The 19,399-nt window shown below is 38.6% G+C and overlaps 1 protein-coding gene across 1 annotated transcript; it reads right to left on the bottom strand.

The window, feature by feature from the left end:
- Positions 1–15,470: 15,470 nt before the first annotated feature.
- LOC149111648 (uncharacterized) lies at positions 15,471–17,420 on the bottom strand. Its single transcript, XM_089288728.1, has 2 exons — positions 17,251–17,420; positions 15,471–16,562 (listed from the first exon to the last, which is right to left on the bottom strand). Exons 1-2 carry the CDS (start codon positions 17,266–17,268, stop codon positions 16,140–16,142), a joined length of 441 nt encoding a protein of 146 aa, XP_089144854.1. The 5' UTR covers positions 17,269–17,420; the 3' UTR covers positions 15,471–16,139.
- Positions 17,421–19,399: the final 1,979 nt, after the last annotated feature.

Below are 19,399 nucleotides of genomic sequence, written 5' to 3'. Positions count from 1 at the left end.
GAGCGAGGACTGCCCTGAGACACCCTCATCATTCTTTATGTAATTTGATAGAAAATTAAGTAAAACAACGCTTAAATCACATAATGAACTTGTTTCATACTATTGAATGGTATGCTAAATATGCATCTCGCAGTAACTGTATCATCTTTCTGTAGAGATCTCCGACAAAACGACAAACTGGTACAGCTCAGTTCGTATATCAGGAACGCAGCACACTGTAGTTCACATTAATGAACTAGGCAAACATATGATCGTGCACTTTGCAATCTAATGCAAAGCACGTTGTAATCTAAGAACACCTTACATTTAAGAATATTTACAGCTTTAAGGTGGGCAAAATAATTCGAATATTTAATCTGATCACGAAAAAAAATTCATTCTTACAAAATAAGGGTGCAATTTAAGTCAACGCTATTTAAAGAACACTGATAAGTGCAAGCGACGACTTCCTATGGTTAACATTATTATTATTATCTGCATGAACGTTCGTTTAAAAATAGTTCCTGAGAACATGATGCAACAAATAAAGATTTTCACGACAACTTGTTTAGAAACAGCAAGCAAAGTAGCTTAAAATGACAGGTCTGTCAACGTACGGTAGTACGTGCTGGCTCAAAAATAAACCGGTAATGCCTCTTTAAACATGTGTCGTCTTTATTTTTTAGAGTTATCCCAGCTTTGGACGATTGAACGGACTGAACGGCCCATCGGTTTGACTGTCTGAACTCAAGGAAATAAAAACTGCTCTTAGATGGAAATTCTACTACCTTGGTCAGGGTTGTTTGTCTGTGAAAATGTTGCAAAAATAGGGTTTTTAAATTTTTCATCCCTTTTAGCTTTCCTTCCTTTCGACCTCTCCCCTCATGAATTTCACCTCACCCTCCCCCCACCCTCATCTCTGTTCAAGCTAACGATCTGTCTAGAGCTCGGCCTGGATCTATCAAATAGTTAAGTCAAATCTACTCAAGATTTTTCAAAGCATGATGAACGTATTCAGAATTTGCGTGAATTTTGTATTTGTTTCGTCACTTTGCAGGGAGAGTTTCTGTTGATTTTCAGGTTTTTCCTGCAGCCGGTAACTTCTGTCAACTTCAAAATCTGCAAAACATTAGCAATAACAAATACGCGATTGCAATCTTGATTTATTTTTAATCCTGGATTAGCCTTGACTTACAAGCTTGTCCTGGGGATTGTTTTGATTATGAAAGACCAATCTACACATAACAGGCTTGTTACAGATTGAGTTCGAGTAGTCTTTCATTAGCCTGCGTAGCTGGCGGGATTTCGTGGGAGAGTGCTTTTGTTTGAACGTGAACGGCGAAACCCCCAGGGGACAAATATCGCTCGCTCGCGAGTCCCGCCAGCTGCGCAAGCCATCGAGAGGAAGTTGTGTTTCTGGGGAAGCCCTAATTTCCACTCCGAACGGTTTTCGTGCCCAGAACAGAACACGTCATTTCATTGGAATTTTCCGTATTTCACATTTGACCTTACTTCATTTCGCAACAAGGTTAAGTTAAAGGGATGTTGATGGACTCTACACTTGCTATTGGTTATGGGAATCCCCTGTAAGCGTTTATAATCTATCAGGGTTGTCTGCAAGGCATCAAAAAATGCCGCATTCTTTGCGCCAATTTATAACAGAAAATGTCATTGGCTGAAAAATATCACGTTGAGCTCCAATGAACGGGAAGTTAAATTAGTTGTCAAGGTAAACAAGGAAAATATGTCTATTTGGTAGGGGAGAAAAAACATTCCAGGCTGTAATATTGTAGCCTATGAATGCGGGTTGATACATTAAATTTGGGCGCTCTATTTTCGTACAGAACCCGATTTTCTAAAAATGGCTTACTCTATGGTCTCTATAAAAGCCTTGCTCAAGTCAGGCTTGTTACCGAGTTTTTGCAGAAATCTTCAACACTTAACGTGAAAGAATCAGCAACAGAGTGCAGTATTTTACAAACTGAAAATGTTTATTCATTTGAAGGTATGTCCTGTTTCTTTCTTTAACATCTCATTTTTAACTGTTATGGTACATCAAAGCCGTTGTAAACTGATTTATTAAATTCTTTCAACTGTGTTAATTTACGAGCACATTTAGTGAGGAAGATAAAGTCGGGAAGCCACAAACAGACCAGTTTTTAAAATCATGTCATAATTTTTGTCGCATAGTTTGACTGATGAGGAAAAGTTCACGTTGTACGTTATCCACTACAAATTTCACAAGACTTTCGCAGCTTCAACGTTTTAATTTCCAGCGTTGCTCATATCTCTGTTAGAAGAACACAACGTACGTGCAGTTAGTCAATTAGCGATCGAGTGTTGCTAAGAAAACATCTTTTTGTTTATTCGTTGATATATTTCACGAATTGTTTTTCATTTAGTGCAAAGACTCGAAGCTGAACTAAGTTCACTCTGACAAGACTAATAATCTTGCTTTAGAGAAACAAAGTTTTGTTTTGCTGTTCGTTTTAGAAGATTTTCTCGTACGCTTTTGCAACCAGGATGAATGTCCGATGGTTGCTTCGCTAGTCCCGTAGCTATCGTTCCTGACCCTACAGCTCAACAAAGTTCAATCTTTGAATTCTCTGTTTGTAATGCCTCTAGAAATGCCATTTATTTTCTCGGTTGAAAATTTGTTCACGATCTTAGGGAATTTTGGCCCTTGTGTGACCATTTGTTATGCACATTACGTATTTCATATCATGGATTGTAGCCATTTAGTTTATAGTGAAAGCTTTCCGCAATTGGAAACACATGAATTCCAATTTTGTATTTTCAACGAAGAATCAAAGGACGTATATCGAACGAGAAAAACTATGACAAACGTTGTGAGTTGTTTAGTCCTAAATGTACAAAAAGGGGTAGGGGAGAGCAAACACACATACAGTTTGCAGCTAGCCCTCCAAGTCAGTGAGCTGCATAATTGTATCATGTACCAGTGGCACTTCGATATAACGAAGGGCCAAGGGACTGGCAAAATATGTTTGCTACAAAGAGTTTTCGTTATATGAGGGCTTTTTTTTCCATATATTTTGTTATTACTGGGGCGAAGAATATAGTTCGTTATACCGAGGACTTCGTTACCTAGAGGTTAGTAAAATCGAGTTTTATGCTTATGCTTGGTTGTCTTATAAGGATCTTTCTTTTCCTTTAACAGTGGTTGGTTACAATCATGGCCCTTCATGTACTCCTGACGCAATTCAAAATCGCCAAACCATATCCAGCTGCCAGCAGCGATCCTCAAGAATTTCTTCATGCTGAGCAATGGCTCAGATCAAAGAATGCGACGCGTCATGATGCCAAATATGACGTCAACAACTCCAGCAACCTGCTGCTGTCCTTGTTTGAGCATGCACATATTAGAACAGCGCGCCAAGTCAGTTCAGGATGCTTAAAGAGCAAATCTGTGCGACAGTGCGGCAACGATTTGATTTTGACGGTGGAGTGCAAAAAGCGAAGCAAAACTTGCATTAGATTTCGAAATAACGCGAGATGCGTTACAGAAACGAGTTATTTCCCCGCTTGTGGAAAAGTGTTCAACACAAATTGTTTATGTCGAGGACAGAGTGGATAAACAACCCCTTGCCAGCAAAGATTTTTATGTGAAGGCAACAGAGAAACTTTTTAAATTGATCATGGAAAAACGGACCGCGTTACAGAGGACACTGAAGTAATATAGAGAAACAGTGTAGAAATGTTACTATTTTAATTTAAATATACATGTTGTATTGTAGGACATGTTGGTGGGGTGGCTTTGAAAGTATTATCTACTCATACGTACCCTGCAAGCAGAGGTCGCTTTCGAAAGTTACCTTGCCAAGTAACGTATACATCATTTCAGAATGTATGGTTTTCGCTGAAAACACCAAGTAACGACTCCTACTTTTATAGTTGTTATATAACTTGTTTTGAGATGAGTTAAATAAATTTTAATATTTACTACTGTGATGTTAGTTGCTGTTGTATGGGCATCTGAATTTTTCACGTGCTTTCCTGCTATTTTGAAAGGCGTTGACGGACGTCCCATGGATACAATACAATATTTACGCTAGAATTCGAAAGCCAATATTTAAACTTGATCGAGATGTATTTCTTAGTGACATATCCCTTGAAGAAAGGCTGAAAACGCATTTTCAGTCTGGCCTCCAGATTTCAAAATTCTCTAATTAAAAGAAAACTCCATTTTCTGACACGGCTGCTACGCTTAGTCGCTTTCTATCAGCTTCCCATTTGATTTCTTTGTTTTCCTCTTCTTAATTCCGCTTTTGTTTTCTGCGAATGCTTAGACGGTCTTAAACTACGTAGCTTATTGGAAGCTTGACAACTATATCCGATTGTAGATCCTATGTTTACATTAACGCAATTTTAATAGTTATTTTTTCCTTTAACCCTTTTTGTGCAACCAACATATCTGTCTTAACAAAATTTAAAACTTTACTGTAATGGTATGCTAGAAACAAACCATTTCCCATTTGCTTTGCTATACGGCGTAATTAAAAAAGAAGCCAAAGAATTCAATCTTAAACGAGTCAATGATAAAGAAAGGAGTTACGTCACGATTCGCGCATCTTGGAAAGTTTCGCCGAAATTTTTCAAGTTCGTCGTTTGTAATCCATGTTTTTCTTCTCCATCCTTAAAGGAACTCAGTCACGGTGTTTTGTCACGTACAAAGTATCCATTAAATGGAAGGAAAACTGAAAATAATAATTTATTAAGATAGAAAAACATCAAAGAGATGATAACAAACCACGATGGAACAAGGATGGTCAAGGATGGCGAAGATTGACACGGATTGCAAACGACGAATTTGAAACATTTAGGTTTAACTTTTCAAAATGTGTAAACCGTGACTGAGCTCCTTTAACCATCCTTCTTTCTTCATGGTTTAGATTACCATCCCTTCCTTCAATTTAAAGGCAATTTTGTACACGGCCAAAATAACTCAAAACACGGTCACTAAGCTCCCTTAAAACAAAAAGCAAACACGGAAACGATTGCAACGAGAAAAGGCTTTCATTTTCCGGTTTATTGAATGCAAAGTTTCTCTTTTTTCCGTCTTCAGTTCTATCTACTACCGGTTACAGTCTGACGTAACGACATGCTGAAAGTTATGTCATGCCAGCAAGGGGGAATCCCCATTTTTGTTCACAGACAAACAATGTGATATCTTTTTTGTCGGCTTGCAATTTAACACTGAGCAAATTACCGGATGGAACTAAATGAAACCTGAAAACCGCTAGCGAAAAATAGCGATGACTACTGTCTCTTTGGCGATTCAGCGACATTGTATGTCGGAGAAATTTAGCTATCGTAACTCAAAATCTAGTTCATTCGAACTTCTTGATAACTTAGTAAAGGTACCTCTAAGCTCTACCTCTAAATGTAAGTCCTAACTTTTCTGATAAGTTAAAATCCCGACAACTTGAACTGTTCTTTCATGGACTGTCAAGTTAGACCAGAAATGAGTCACCCATAAATATATATAGCTTGTATCGAAAATACTGTAACAAAAAACTAACATTTTATTGTAACAGGGCTTCTATTTTGAATCAAAAACATTGAGCAAACAACTGGAACGAAATTGAGATATTCATTCCAAACATGGAGTCCAAAAAAGCGGAAGGAATTTTTTTGATAAGTATCTACCGACATAATTACTTCCAAGACTACAAGATTAGTGTAATTTGCCTTTTGCCCAATATACAAGAATGAATGCAGTTTTCCTCTGAAGTGATTTTTGTTTAATCGTGTCATGTACGTGAATATTTTTTCCGCCTCGAATAGCTGCAGCTAAGGGAAAAAAGTTAATGAACATTACTGTGAAACTAAAATTGGGTCTATGAGTAGTGTATTTGGTTTCCTCGGCGGGAATATAAAAAAGGTCGCTTCTTTAACTGGAGTATCGACGACTGTGAAGACCATAGCTGATCTTACCTGGGACACTCAATCTGTAGAATAGTGTACAGTACAGACGAAGAATGAAAAGCACAATATTCAAGGTAAGCTGTATGTTTCTGATGTTATTCCAGCTAAATTCCTGCTAAATATTTTTGTTTTGATCCTCTAGTTCGCTACGAACGACTGTACATCATTGTTAATCTTTCTTTGGTCACAGAAGTAAAGTACTATAAAACTGAAGTGAATTGTTTGCAGGAAAGATAAGGCTGAAGAAAATATTGAGTTCAATTGTTAGAATAATCAGTTTTAATAATTCAGAATTCTTGAAAAACACGATGCTGAAAATGCTAACTCATGCATATCTTTTGTAAAAAAAAAAAGATCCTTGTAAATATATCGTAAAACTGGAGGATTTGAACATTTAAAAATAGCTGCTTTTAAGTTGCACTATACGAAAAATTATGAGGAACAGTAAATAAGTATATTGCATCCAGAGTTTATCCTAAACTCAAAATGTTAAACAGGATCGTGCCCTTTCTTAGCCAAAGAGTTCTACTGAACATATATAAACAAACTATATTACCCATCCTAGATTACGGGTGTATCATATGGGGTGTCTGTGGAAAAAGTAATTCACGACGATTATGGAGATTACAGAATCAGGCCATGCGTATTATTCTTGCTGCGAATCGCAGAACGTGCTCACAGGATATGCGTAACAGGCTATATCTGCTATCCTTAGATAGTAGACGGCGGTTTTTGAAGCTACAATTAGGGTTTAAGGTCGTACACAATGTTCACTGTCCGCACCAGTTAGAGGGATATCTTGTTAAGAGGTCTGATCTGCATGGAAGAATACTTAAAGACTCAACACTTTTAAACTTCACACCAACTAAAACGAAAATGGGTCAGTCTACTTTCAAGTGTGACGCTGCACGAGAATGGAACGGATTACCAAGAGACATCAGAGAATTAAACACTCTAGTTCGCTCTAGTTCGCTACGAACGACTGTACATCATTGTTAATCTTTCTTTGGTCACAGAAGTAAAGTACTATAAAACTGAAGTGAAATGTTTGCAGGAGAGATAAGGCTGAGGAAAATATTGAGTTCAATTGATCTGCATGGAAGAATACTTAAAGACTCAACACTTTTAAACGTCACACCAACTAAAACGAAAATGGGTCGGTCGGTCTACTTTCAAGTGTGACGCTGCAAGAGAATGGAACGGATTACCAAGAGAGATCAGAGAATTAAACACTCTTTCTAAGTTTAAAACACATATTTTTAAGCATTTTATGGATCAAGACCGTATCAATCATGTATGTACCGTAAATTAGGTTCAATTTTTTGCTTGTTTGTTTGTTGTTGTTGCTCTTCTTTTTAAATGCTTGTTTTTACATAATCTCTAGAATGGCTGTAATTTTTAATGTAAATGTTTAGTATTTAAAGTACAATTTTATGAACAGCTGTATTTTATATGTAAATGCTGATCGCCAGTTAATACCAGTGATCCAGTGATCACTGATTGGCCTTTCAGGTTAAATAAAGTCTTTTATTTTATTTATTTATTTTAAAAGGATTTTGAATTTGACCTTGTGTCATTTTTATTGCAGCTCGCTGTTTACCTTTTCGTACAGAGTTACGTTTTCTCGGTGGTTCATTCAAGATTCGTTCAAATCCAGCAATCCGCACCACAAACTGCTACGAGCCATGATGTTGCAACTGACTTTCTAGATGAAAACGAATTGGACGAACTCCACGAGACTTCATTGTCAAAATCTCTACAAGACGAAGCCAAAAACGGAAACAATCTAAAGTCAGTTGGCCTGCGCTTCAAACGGAGGTCGAGTCCTTGCGTGTTGGGAAAAACAATACGATGGAACGACTGCCTTGGAAGGTACTTTATTGAACTTCACTGCAGATCACAAAGTGTGGTTTGTTTATCGGCTAACAATGTTCCACCAAAGTGCAAGAAAAATTATGGTTCCGTCCTTGGACAGAAAGGTTACTGCCGGATTCTGAACAGCTGCACGTGCGCGGCGTGACTTCGTTCTACTGCACGTTCAGGAACTTTGACTGTGTTCAATGTGTCATCCGTTAACCATCGCTTTGTGATGTTTGTTTTCCTTTAAGGACATTGTAGCTGTAACATTCTCAACGTGAATGGCAAAATGATCTTATTTGCTTTTTCTTTAAATCCTCTTAGCTGGGTATCTTTGATTATGATAACAGGAGATAATGGGCCTTTTCGGCGATGCGGCGGCCACTTTGAATTCTCTTGTCTCAAATAGGTATCATGGGACGCTCTGGGAACAAATTAGTATGTATTTGCCTCCTGAGCATCTCATAATAGCTACTTGAAACAATACTGAATCATAGTTCAAAATGGCCGCCGTATCGCCGAAAAGGTCCATTGATTTGTAAGTTATATTTTATGACTGAAGGCATGTATCATGCCGTTGTAATTTTCCAAGAGGTCTAGAGCTCTTGGTCCTCTTAATAGTGGAGTAACCAGTTTCCTTTGCCTGGATCTGATTAACGTCCGTTTATGTAAATACGTAAAGATCTTTTACGTAACATTTAGTTAAATTTTGTCGTATTTAAACATATTTAATATTTATTGTATCCTGATCAATGAATTGTTGGCAAGGGTTATTCAATAAAGAAATAAATACAGAGTCAAGTGTTCAGTTTTATATTCCTAGAGACACTTTAGTAACGTAAGTTAGTCACGTAACAAAAGTATTCCGTAAAGAGCGGTAACAGTCTGTTTAATTTATTTAGAACAATTGTTGAATGCTTTACCAGCCTTGCAGATTCCTGGTGATCCTGCAGGTTGAGTCAGAATACAAATGACAAGCCAAAATACACACACTGGAAGAACTCCACTCAACTGTAAAAGTCGATCATTTTTATCCAATGTTTTAACTGTGTTTTGTGTTGCGCACGCGAGGGAGCACTAAAAGGTGTAACCTGTTAAACAGGTTTGCTGTAGCACAAATGCCGTGGGATGTTTGTACTCGTTTCGCGAATTATGAGCGTGAATTCTTCAGAGTGTAGTTGGATAATAAATCTCTGCTTATTACTTTCTAGCCGAATCCAACAGGTAGAGTGGTCTTTACTTGACCCAAAAGTAACACGATTTGATTGATTTGGTTTTGCGTCTAACACTCACACAAAATGGTCTGACCCACAAGGCAAGTACGCAGTTTTTTTTTTTTTTTTTTACCGGCCACTGATCTGTAAAAATGTTCATTTTTAAAATAGTAGGCAGTCGTGGGACATGGTCCAGGAGTCGGCGCGAAGGTTGCGAACATTTTCTATGGTGAACGTCTAACTCAGTCCTTTGTTTAAAATAACAACCCAATGTTTGAAATAAGCAGTTATTAATTGGTATTAAATATCTTAATCTGTTACAAATACTTTTGGCCCGTAGAGGCGAGGGCCACCAAAACGCCAAAAGCATGATAATGAAAATTATGCTACTCCAATGTTTTGGATTCGCGAATTTTCCCGTGCATTGTACAGGTTACATAATGGTTGGTTCACTCTAAATTCTTGATAACTGTCCGTATGGGGAAACAGTGAGTTTTGTTTCCCCGATATCCTTAATGGTACTCGAGGCGAATCTGCTAAAAATAAGAATTGGAAACTCACTTTTTGGTAGGTCACGTAACCTTTCTTTCTCATTTTCAGGGAGGAAAACGTGACAAACCCATAGAACATCTGTGAAGAAGGCCATACAGAAGTTGACTGGAAACGCAGAGAAAAGGCCTGATTTCTCCTACTCTAGTAAAAGCAAGACATTGAAAAGACTCCAGTGAAATATTAAATGAGTTTTCGAAATGTCTCTGAAAGAAAAAAAATTCAATAGATTGTATGGGGGATCTCAGATGGGCATTTCCGTGAGTCTATTGTACGACTAGCAGTTAGCGTGATTTGATAAATTTAGAAACGGAAAGTACTCGAATATTTTATTGTAATATATATATCGATTAGAAAGTTTCTAATGCCAGCGAATTAAAAGGAAAACATTGAAGTCCGTTTAGCAAGAACTCGTGAGTATCACGCGTAGGGAAAATCTTTTGTTTCGCCAAGTCGGGAAACTCTCGTAAGGTATGTATTTAAAAATAGGAAGACGTCAGTCTGTAGCTATAAAAGAGCCGTGAGCAGATGGGTTGAAGAGGAATTCAGGTATAATCTGTAAAGGGCAAAAGAGGGAACGAAATCAGTTAATTCCAAGCTGAAAAGAAAGGAAGATGTGCAATCACTTAAAGGTACTTAGAGGCAATCAAGTGTATAGCAATTCAATTGGTAAACTTAAATCATTTTCACCTATGCGGATTTATGTTAACAAGCGTGGTTTTGTTTGGGTCCGCAATTTTGAGAAGTATTCAAATTGCCTCAGTTTGCTCTGGTTCTTTATGTTGTGGCGAAAAGCTTAAATTAGCTTAAAATTTCAGTCAACTCTACGAGTCTAAAATTAAATTGCCGTTCAGTGAAGTGCTTTACTTGGAGGCCGTATTTTTTCTGCTGTGAGGGTTAGCTTGGAATCCCGCGTTTGCTACTGAAAGCGAGAATTATGCTGATACAAGAAGCCAAACGACAAACGTAATAAATTGCAGGCATCTAAAATGTCCTTTCTTAGAAGAGAGTTTTACAGTGTCTGCATTCAGGACAAGAAAACGGACAAAATTACTGATGCTGCGAAGGTGCTTGAGTCGATGACAGATTAATGCTTAAAAAAGGGATTTCAGTTCTCTTCTAGACCTTCTAATATCAATCCTCGTTTCTTTGGCCTTGTCGATCAGTCGCGATCAGTCCCTACCTACAATTATACACTTGTTTTAATGTTAGATCTACGAATCTTTTGCGGTGTCAAGAATCTTCGGCATCCTTTTGCGTACATTTGTTTTATGATCGATTTTAATTTTTGCTCATTTCTCTCTTTGTCCTGTAATGGATGTTTTACAGGGGTAGTGAAGTGTTGATCGCTAAATGGTCGGTTAAAATCATATCTTTCACCATTACTATAGCTAGTAAAACGGTGTTTGTGCAACTGTCATTTTAAAATGAAACTGAAAAAAGGATTCCTCGTCCTCCAACATAGAGAAGTGCTATTGTTTAGAGAGGCTTTCAGAACATGATCTCGCGTACGATTTATCCTAACAAAGTGATTTATATCTTGTATTAAAGCTATGGGCAGCGTTTTTTCATTGAGGTTAATTGGTGAATTGGTATCGCAAAACTCGTGACTTTGATCGCTAATAGTTCCGTATGGTAACCCTGGGGGAACTCCCAAATGAAAAGGTCGGAAAAGCTTGCCGGAAAATTTGAATTAAGACCCTAAAATCCTAAAGGGAGACCAACCTGGGCGCGGCTAAAAGATACCACGTAAAACGGAATTGGCTTGATTACCAGCCGCTGTTCAGAAAAGGAGCCCGCGCTAGTAGACCGCACTCAGGAGACCTGTGGAACTCGAGCGTAAAAACGGAAATAAGAGCGTTTCTTTTATCATTAATTCTTCGAGTGCACCCTAAAAGATATTTTGACAGCTAAGAATAGTGGCGTTTCGTCATGAACATCCTAAGTGAGACCAGAATTTTTGATAAAAAAACTTAAGCGAGATGTCGAGCAACCCCATCCTTTTCATATGGGAGTTTACCCTCCCTCCCCCCCCCCCCCCGGGTGGTAACATAAACTGGAGAAATATGAAAAACAAAACAAAACGACAACAACATAAAAAGACAACAAGAGAAAAACAACCAGCTGGAACGTGACCAAACATGCTCTCTTTTTCTCTCATTGTAGCTAACAGCGTTTGTCTTGGTCCAAAGCTGGTTGCTCTTGGTAGTTTCTTCAAGATTCGTTGAACGCGACCACAGACAGGCATTGGTGAATGACCTGGGAAGAAACCTGTTGAACAAGAACAACACTTCACCAACTATACTGATGTCACAAATCTACAGCGACGAAGACATTGATAATCATTCAGTAGTCAAACGTTCGACACGTTCCTGCGAGTTACGAAGAATACGAAAGTGGAACCACTGCCTTGGAAGGCACTTCACTGAGGTTCACTGCAGAAGACTAAGTGTGGCCTGTTTATCATTTCATAATATCCCACCACGGTGCAAAAAGAACTATCAAATTGTCTTCCGTCAGAACGGGGCTTGTAGAGTGGTTAAGAGTTGCACATGCGCAGCGTGACGTCATCGTGCTCCACATACGGGAAAGTTTAATTAGTGTACAATTTTGTTCATCACTTTGTGATATTTGCAGTCTTTGACGCTTTCAAGTTGTAATTCAGATATTTATCTAAACTATTAAATGGAAGTATATAGGTATTTTTTCTATTTCTAACGCGTTATAAGGTCTTGGTACAGATTTCAATAAAGCGCACTACAAAAAAAAACAACAAAAACAACAACAACGTATAAACAAATGTAGTAAACAAAGTCACGTTACTCCCTGCCGCAGTGCACTGAGTGCTTCTCAGGCCCCAAAGGTACAAACTAAATATGATTTCTCTCCGGTGTTAGCACTCTTGCCTCCATTTGCCGCGCAATCCTTTCGGTCAGCGCCTGATGCTTGGATCTTTAGGAACAACGGCCGTTAAGCGTGTTGGTGATGTGACCTGTACGCATGCGCAAAATGACATCACTAAATATTTTGTTGTTACTGACTGACTGAGAAGGAGGTCCACACTCAAGGACTGATAGCATGCCTTTCGAGCGTTCAAAGGACAAGGGCGAAGCGCGCTTATAGTTTTCCCCTGTTCTTCACAAAATTATCTCTGCTAAACTCAAGAGAGCATGAACGCTAAGAGTCTCAAGAGAGTTTAAAATCCCTTAACTTAAACATCATTTCATGAATGGAAATGTGATAAAAGACCAAAAGCAAGTTGCGGAAGTACTAGTAAAGCATTTTGCTACGTTAGCAGAAGGAATAGAGGGTGCGGCAGTTGAGCGTAATTCAATGGAAGATTCCAAAGATCACCCTAGTGTTCAAAAGATCCAACGGGAGTACGGAAACTCGACGCAGACAATCGAAATCAAACCTGGTACGCAAGGGCAGGTTCTCGCTGTTCTTGAATCGCTGAACATAAACAAAGCTACTGGCAGTGACGGTATTCCATCTAAAGCCCTGAAAATAGGAGCGCAACAGTTGTCCAAACCACTCACGACCCTTTTCAACTCGTGTCTAAGTATTAGCGTGTGGCCCAGTGCTTGGAAGAAGGGGGACTGGACCCCGGTGTACAAAAAAGAGGACAAGCTTTCTAAAGAGAACTACAGGCCAATTACCATCCTCCCATGTGTAAACAAAGTTCTGGAAAAACTGGTGGGTCAACAGATAGCCGCAGATTTTGACTCCCACACGTATGAAAACTCGACTGCATATCGTAAACATCACAGTTGTGAAACTACCTTGATTACCCTGGTTGAGGCATGGAAGAAGGCAAGGGACGAGAGTCTTGTTGTGAACATTCTTTCCACTGACATGTCAAAGGCGTTTGACTCCCTGCACCCACCATTGCTGTTGAGTAAGCTTAAAGCATACGGTTTCAAGGCCGGACTTATACAACTCCTGAAAAGCTACCTTAGTGACAGATACAATCGTGTCAAAATGGGTGACCAAGTCAGTTCGTACAGGTTTGTGAACTGAGGCTGTCCCCAGGGCTCTGCCCTGGGGCCGTTACTATGGAACATTTTTCAGAACGACCTCCCCTTGTGCATAGCAACCAGACCATCGATGTACTTTGACGATCACCAAATCTACCACAGTCGTCATGATCTAGTGGAGGTTACTTCCAAGCTTAGTGAAAGTGCGGATCAGGCAAAAAAGTGTTACGAGTCCAACTTGCTGGCCGGAAACTTAAAGAAATATCAGACGTTGAACATCGGCTGCGGCAAGACAACTGACTCACGCACTAGTGCAGTGATCTATACTAACAATCAGAAAATTAAGACCGCAGATACTCTTAAACTTTTAGGGGTAACTATTGACTCCAAACTGAATTTTTCGGAACACGTTAGCTCAGCCTGCATAAAGACAAGTCAGAGAATCGGCGTACTAATGCGACTAAGAAATTTAATCCCGACTAAGGCCAAACTTCAGTTATACAAGTCAGCTGTACTACCTTACCTTACTTATTGTCACCTAGTGTGGCACTTCTGCAGAGCTAGCGATGCACGTAAACTTGAACGACTACAGGAAAGGGGCTTGAGGGCCGTTTACAAGGACAAGCATGCTAGCTATACTCAGCTACTGGAGAGAGCCAAGTTGCCAACTCTAGAGAACAGGCGTTTACAAGACATCTGTATTCTCATGTATAAAGTTAAACATAGACTATGTCCTAACAGCATCTGTTACTTATGGGAAGCACTCTCTGCGTTATGTAGGACCCAAATTATGGGGCAAACTGTCTATGGCCGACAGATCAGCCAAGACACTGCAGGCTTTTACAAACTATATTCGCAAAAGGGATATAACTCGCATAATGGACACCGGCTGTAAGGGGTGCATCCTATGCTATCCTTCAAGTCATTTATTTTTTTATTGTATTAATATTAGTATTAGTATAGTTTTTCAGCAGTGTCCCCTAATTAGTATGGTGTATTATTTCCAGGCTATAAGGTTTTTGACACTTTAATAAGGTTCTGACTCACTCACTCGCTCACATCAACTAGACATTCGCTTACATCCAGCGAAAACATTATGCTTGGGGTTCCAAGCAGCAAGATACTCGCAACACTTGGAGGAAGAGCATTCTGTTATGCGGTCCCGAAGCTCTGGAATAATTTACCGAGTGGCATATCCAGTCTTGACTCTCTTTCAAGTTTTAAGTGCTATGGTAATCTTAAAACATATCTTTTTAAACAGGCTTTTAATTCATATAATGTGCTATTGTTCACCTTGTAATTTTATCAGTCTTAATTACCTGTATATTTTATTTATTTTTAATCATTTCATCTAATTGTTGAGCGCATTTGATCATGTACGTCATGGAAAATTGCACTATATAAGTTTTAATTATTATTATTATTGTTATTATTATTAATTAATTATTACCTGTTCGTACGGGTAATCAAATGGTGACCAGTGAAATTAAGCAAATAATTTCACTTGTGTTTTGTCAAAATTCAAATAATTTCCTTTGCCTTAAAGCTCGGAAAATAATTTTGACAACACACCAGTGAAATTATTTCCTAATTTCACGAGTATATCGTTTAGTTACCTTTTAATATCATGGGCGACATTTCTCGCTAAACGATGCCGTGGCAAGTTTTTTTTAAATTCACATGCATATGAAATATTTTTAAAATTAACGTTGAAATTTCGCGCCGAAATTGAGTATTAATTTGTCACCCATGATATTATCGAGGTTATTCCTTTTTCTCCCCAAAATCTTTTTGCAATGTTTCTTGACAGCTGGCTAACAACCCATGATTTCGTAGGTGGGTTGATCGCGCCACACCAGGATTTCATGTGACGAGCAAGAAAAGACTTGTTTCAGAAGTTATTAGACTCTTATTAGCTATAGACACGTATCAATTAAACCTTGAAACATTTAATTTTCATCAGAAAATATAGCTCTTTATTAACGATAAACTATCAAAAACTCCTTAAAAAAGTTTTGCTGTTTGTTAGGTATAACCTGGCTACAAAGAACAACTTAAAACTTGCAAAAACCTGAAAAATATACCTTAGCATTTCATTTCTTCCTCTTAAAAGGAGCTGACTCACTGGAAGATTTTACATGGAAAAGGTAGGAATTTCTCAGACCGAAATATGACTCTTGATTACATGATTAACTATCAAAAACTCCTTAAAAACGTTTTGCTGCGTTTTTGATATACAAATTGGCTACTACGAACCACTACTAACGCGCGCGCGCAAAAAAAAATATATCGATCCTAGCTATTCACAGCTCCTTATTGGAAGGAGCTGACTCTTTAAAAGTTCCTACATGAGATAGAACAAGAATTTCCCAGACCACATGCAAATCACCCTATTTTCGTAGTCCGTCGAGCGTGAGGCGAAACAGTGAAGTCACTCATTTCTAATACACTCAAAGTGAGTTGAGCCGTCTCCTCGTGTGAATTGCGTACGCATTCTTTTCAATGGCGATTTAGTTCGCTGTCATACCCAAGACAGTCAAAGAAAAAAAGAGCGGCCGCTTGTGGTCCGTAAATTCCTTCATTAAAATTAATTCACAATCCGCTTTTCAGTATGTTATTATTCGCATTCACAACCTGTGACAAATACTGTAGGTTTTCCGTTATCAGTACAGATTGTCCTTATTTCCGCGCATCCGGGGACATCACCACTACCACATGCGAGGCTTGTTCTTCGACAGGAAACTGTAACTATTCGTTCTCCGTCACAATTAGAAACAACATAGGGTTTACTCGAGTCGACGCATGGGTGAGATTTCCGGGCCACTCGCGCACGCGCGGGCAACAAACTCAGGAAGGAGCTTAAGATGCCCTTTCTCTGGTCACTCGAGCTGGCGTTACGCTGTAACGCATTCTCCTCCATGATCACGCCACTATTAGCATTGTCACGGTATAAGACGTCCTGTTTCTGTTCCCCCTCGTTGACGAACGGATATGACGCCATGATACTGATTTGGCACAAAAGTAGGATGCTCGCCAATATCTATTTGTAAAAAGACAGAAATAAAACAAAATATTCACTTAAAGACGCAGAAATAAGTTAGCCGGACTTACGCAGTTAAAACAAAAACATCTTAGACAGGTTAAGTATGTTTGTCATGTTATGCCTCAGGTTTGGCACGTGAAACGTCACGTTCAAAGTCAAAGAAACGTCTGAATCAAAGTCACTTCAGGGTCGAAATTCTCGCTTGGTGAGGGGAACAGCCAAGCCATTCTAAATTGAAATGGCGTTTTTTAATTGAATCAGATTAGGTTTGACCCATGACAAGTTCGGCATGTATCAAAACCGGGGTCTATATAGATGAGCTTGGTACAGTTTATAAGACCTGTGTTCATTTGTATAACTTAGGATGAATTCCACATTTCATCGTTCAAAATTGAAACACATGCAACAAGCGGTCCTCCGGCGAGAACTATACTTAAAGCAACCCTTATTGGCACATTTGAGAATCGGCGAGAAACGGCGCATGCCCAGTGAAAATCATTAAAGAGTTGTGTTCGTGAAGATTCGATAATTTACTGAACTGTACAGACCAGTTTGAAAAACACACCACCACAACGAAACGGCAAAGAAACATATATAATTGAAGAAAAATAACCATCAACCGACAATTTACGACTTCGACTGAGATCCAGATTCGTCTACGGTTAACAAGAAATGAATGTCTTACCTTAATATGAAAAGACATGGTCAACAATTTAGCTTCGGGTTCTTCTTAAATCTTCTAGCTTGGTAGTTCTTTTGGTTCTTGAGCAAAGTTGTTTGCCAATGTACCAAGCGTTGGAAACATTTTCTTTTTATATACTCTCTGAACACCAGAGCCAAATTCCGCTGAGTCCCAAAAATGCGGCAAAAATTATTTTTAACACAAGGGAAGTTTTACGGTCCAGTGACAGCGCCCAGCCTGACATTTGCTCCTCAAAATGAATATCCTTGTCTTGCCAGTATTCATATTTCATTTGTCGTTATAACGTAACTTCCCTATTGATGCATTTTCCGTTTTTATTTTTATTTTTTGTCTGTTTTCATTTGTGAAAGACATTACCTGTGTAACTGTCGTATAGTATCTCTAAAACTAAATACTTGGAGCCTTGTTTTTGTCCAGAAAAAAGCACTTGCAATAGTTTGCCGAGAGCGTACAGATTCATTTTACTTTTTCGCCCAAATTAAGTAGTCTACGTTACTACTCTACTTCATGTGTCTACACGCACGCTTAATTGCCGAGCCCAAAGAATACGTCTAGCGACAAGTGATTTGTAAAGAATTATCCCGTGAAAAATAAGCTAAGTGACTCAAAACTTGAGTTATCAGCTTCCTTAAAGAAGAGAAATTCGTAAGTAGACTGTACTTCAGAATTTTGATATCCGTGAACAAAACATCATAAGTCTCATCAACTTCACTGACTGAAAACGGATTCTTTGCCCTCACTTAATGAATACTTCGGTAGCGTGCTAAGCTGTGTTCAGTTCCCATACTGTAATACTTAGTTATTTGGACGAGAGAATCTTATGCTGATCGATAAAACCGGCCTGATGTTGTGGCGCTGCATGTGGATACCTTCGACCGTCTAGGGGAAAATTCAATCTTCATTAAGTAGAGCTGTAAAACAAATTATTGCGAAGCGATATACGTTAGTTCAAATTTTGTAACTTCAGCTTCTATGTAATGAGCGTGTTGATCCTGATGTTACAGATTGCGGTTTTAAACTGACGTGACGACATAATCCTCTCCACGCTTCATATGATTTTCATTCAGACAACACGCGAGCACCGCATTAATTTTGTTTAAGTAATGTACAAGCTTGAACTGAATAAACTCAACATTTCTACTGCTTAGAATCTTTTCTAAACTGAGGTTAACTTTTGAGTCGTGTTCTCGAAAGAACTGGTAGTGTTTGTAAATTTACCGTGTTTGAAGACAACTGATGCATTTATTGTTTATTAACAAAGTTTTATTCAGTTGCTGCTTTTCTTGCGCCACTTATCTGACCTTACTTCGTCAAAGCCTATTAAGATATCATATAATTAGTCCATAGAAAAAACAAAAGTAGGTGGTCTTTATTGAGATATAAACTGATCGTATATATTTATATAAACGGCATGAACGTGACTGCCAAGAAAAGTAGTCTTTTCAACGCTGGTTGACGTATATTTTTAACTCGTATGTTATTGAAAATGTTGTGTTTAATACAACAAGATTGCATCTTTCGTTCTAAAAGTACGGCCTTAGTACTTCAATCGGACAGCCTTAATTGAACATGAAAACGTGCCTAACAGCGGATGTCCTCCACTGTTGGCCTCCCACGCATACCTCCCTCTGCATGGTACGATGAAGCCCAAAAACTTCCTTCGTACAGGGCTACGACAGTTCCAAGTTTTCCTTTTTTTAAGCCTGAAAACTAACGTTTGTGTCTGAACACGACTCTAATCACTAAGTTCTTGTAGAAGCCAGGCTTACTTTCACCTCGTTATTACGGCTACTTTCCACTTTGACCGTATCATAAATCTCACTCAGAGAGTATGGCCCGAAACATAATTCTATTAACCTGAGAGGAAGTTCAGATCGGCCACTACCACTTACATCAATCATTACGTCATTTGTTAGAAATCAGATTTGCTCGTCGATGGGGATTGAACAAGCTAAATTCTCGCTCGCTTATATAACTAAGAAAGCCACTTTATTGTTATCGATATTTAACGATGCCAATTTTTATGGTTGAACATGTCAGCTTTCGTAGAACATAGTGTTCGTGTTAAGGAAGTTGTCGTTGCTGGACGATTTCCTTCCGAACAGGAATGAGATTCTTAACTTCTGCTCTC

Source organism: Orbicella faveolata, unplaced genomic scaffold, assembly GCF_042242905.1.
Source record: "Orbicella faveolata isolate gen_17 unplaced genomic scaffold, um_ofav_v1 contig_2, whole genome shotgun sequence".
In the NCBI taxonomy this organism is placed as follows: domain Eukaryota; kingdom Metazoa; phylum Cnidaria; class Anthozoa; order Scleractinia; family Merulinidae; genus Orbicella; species Orbicella faveolata.
This window is presented reverse-complemented; position numbering and strand designations above follow the sequence as displayed.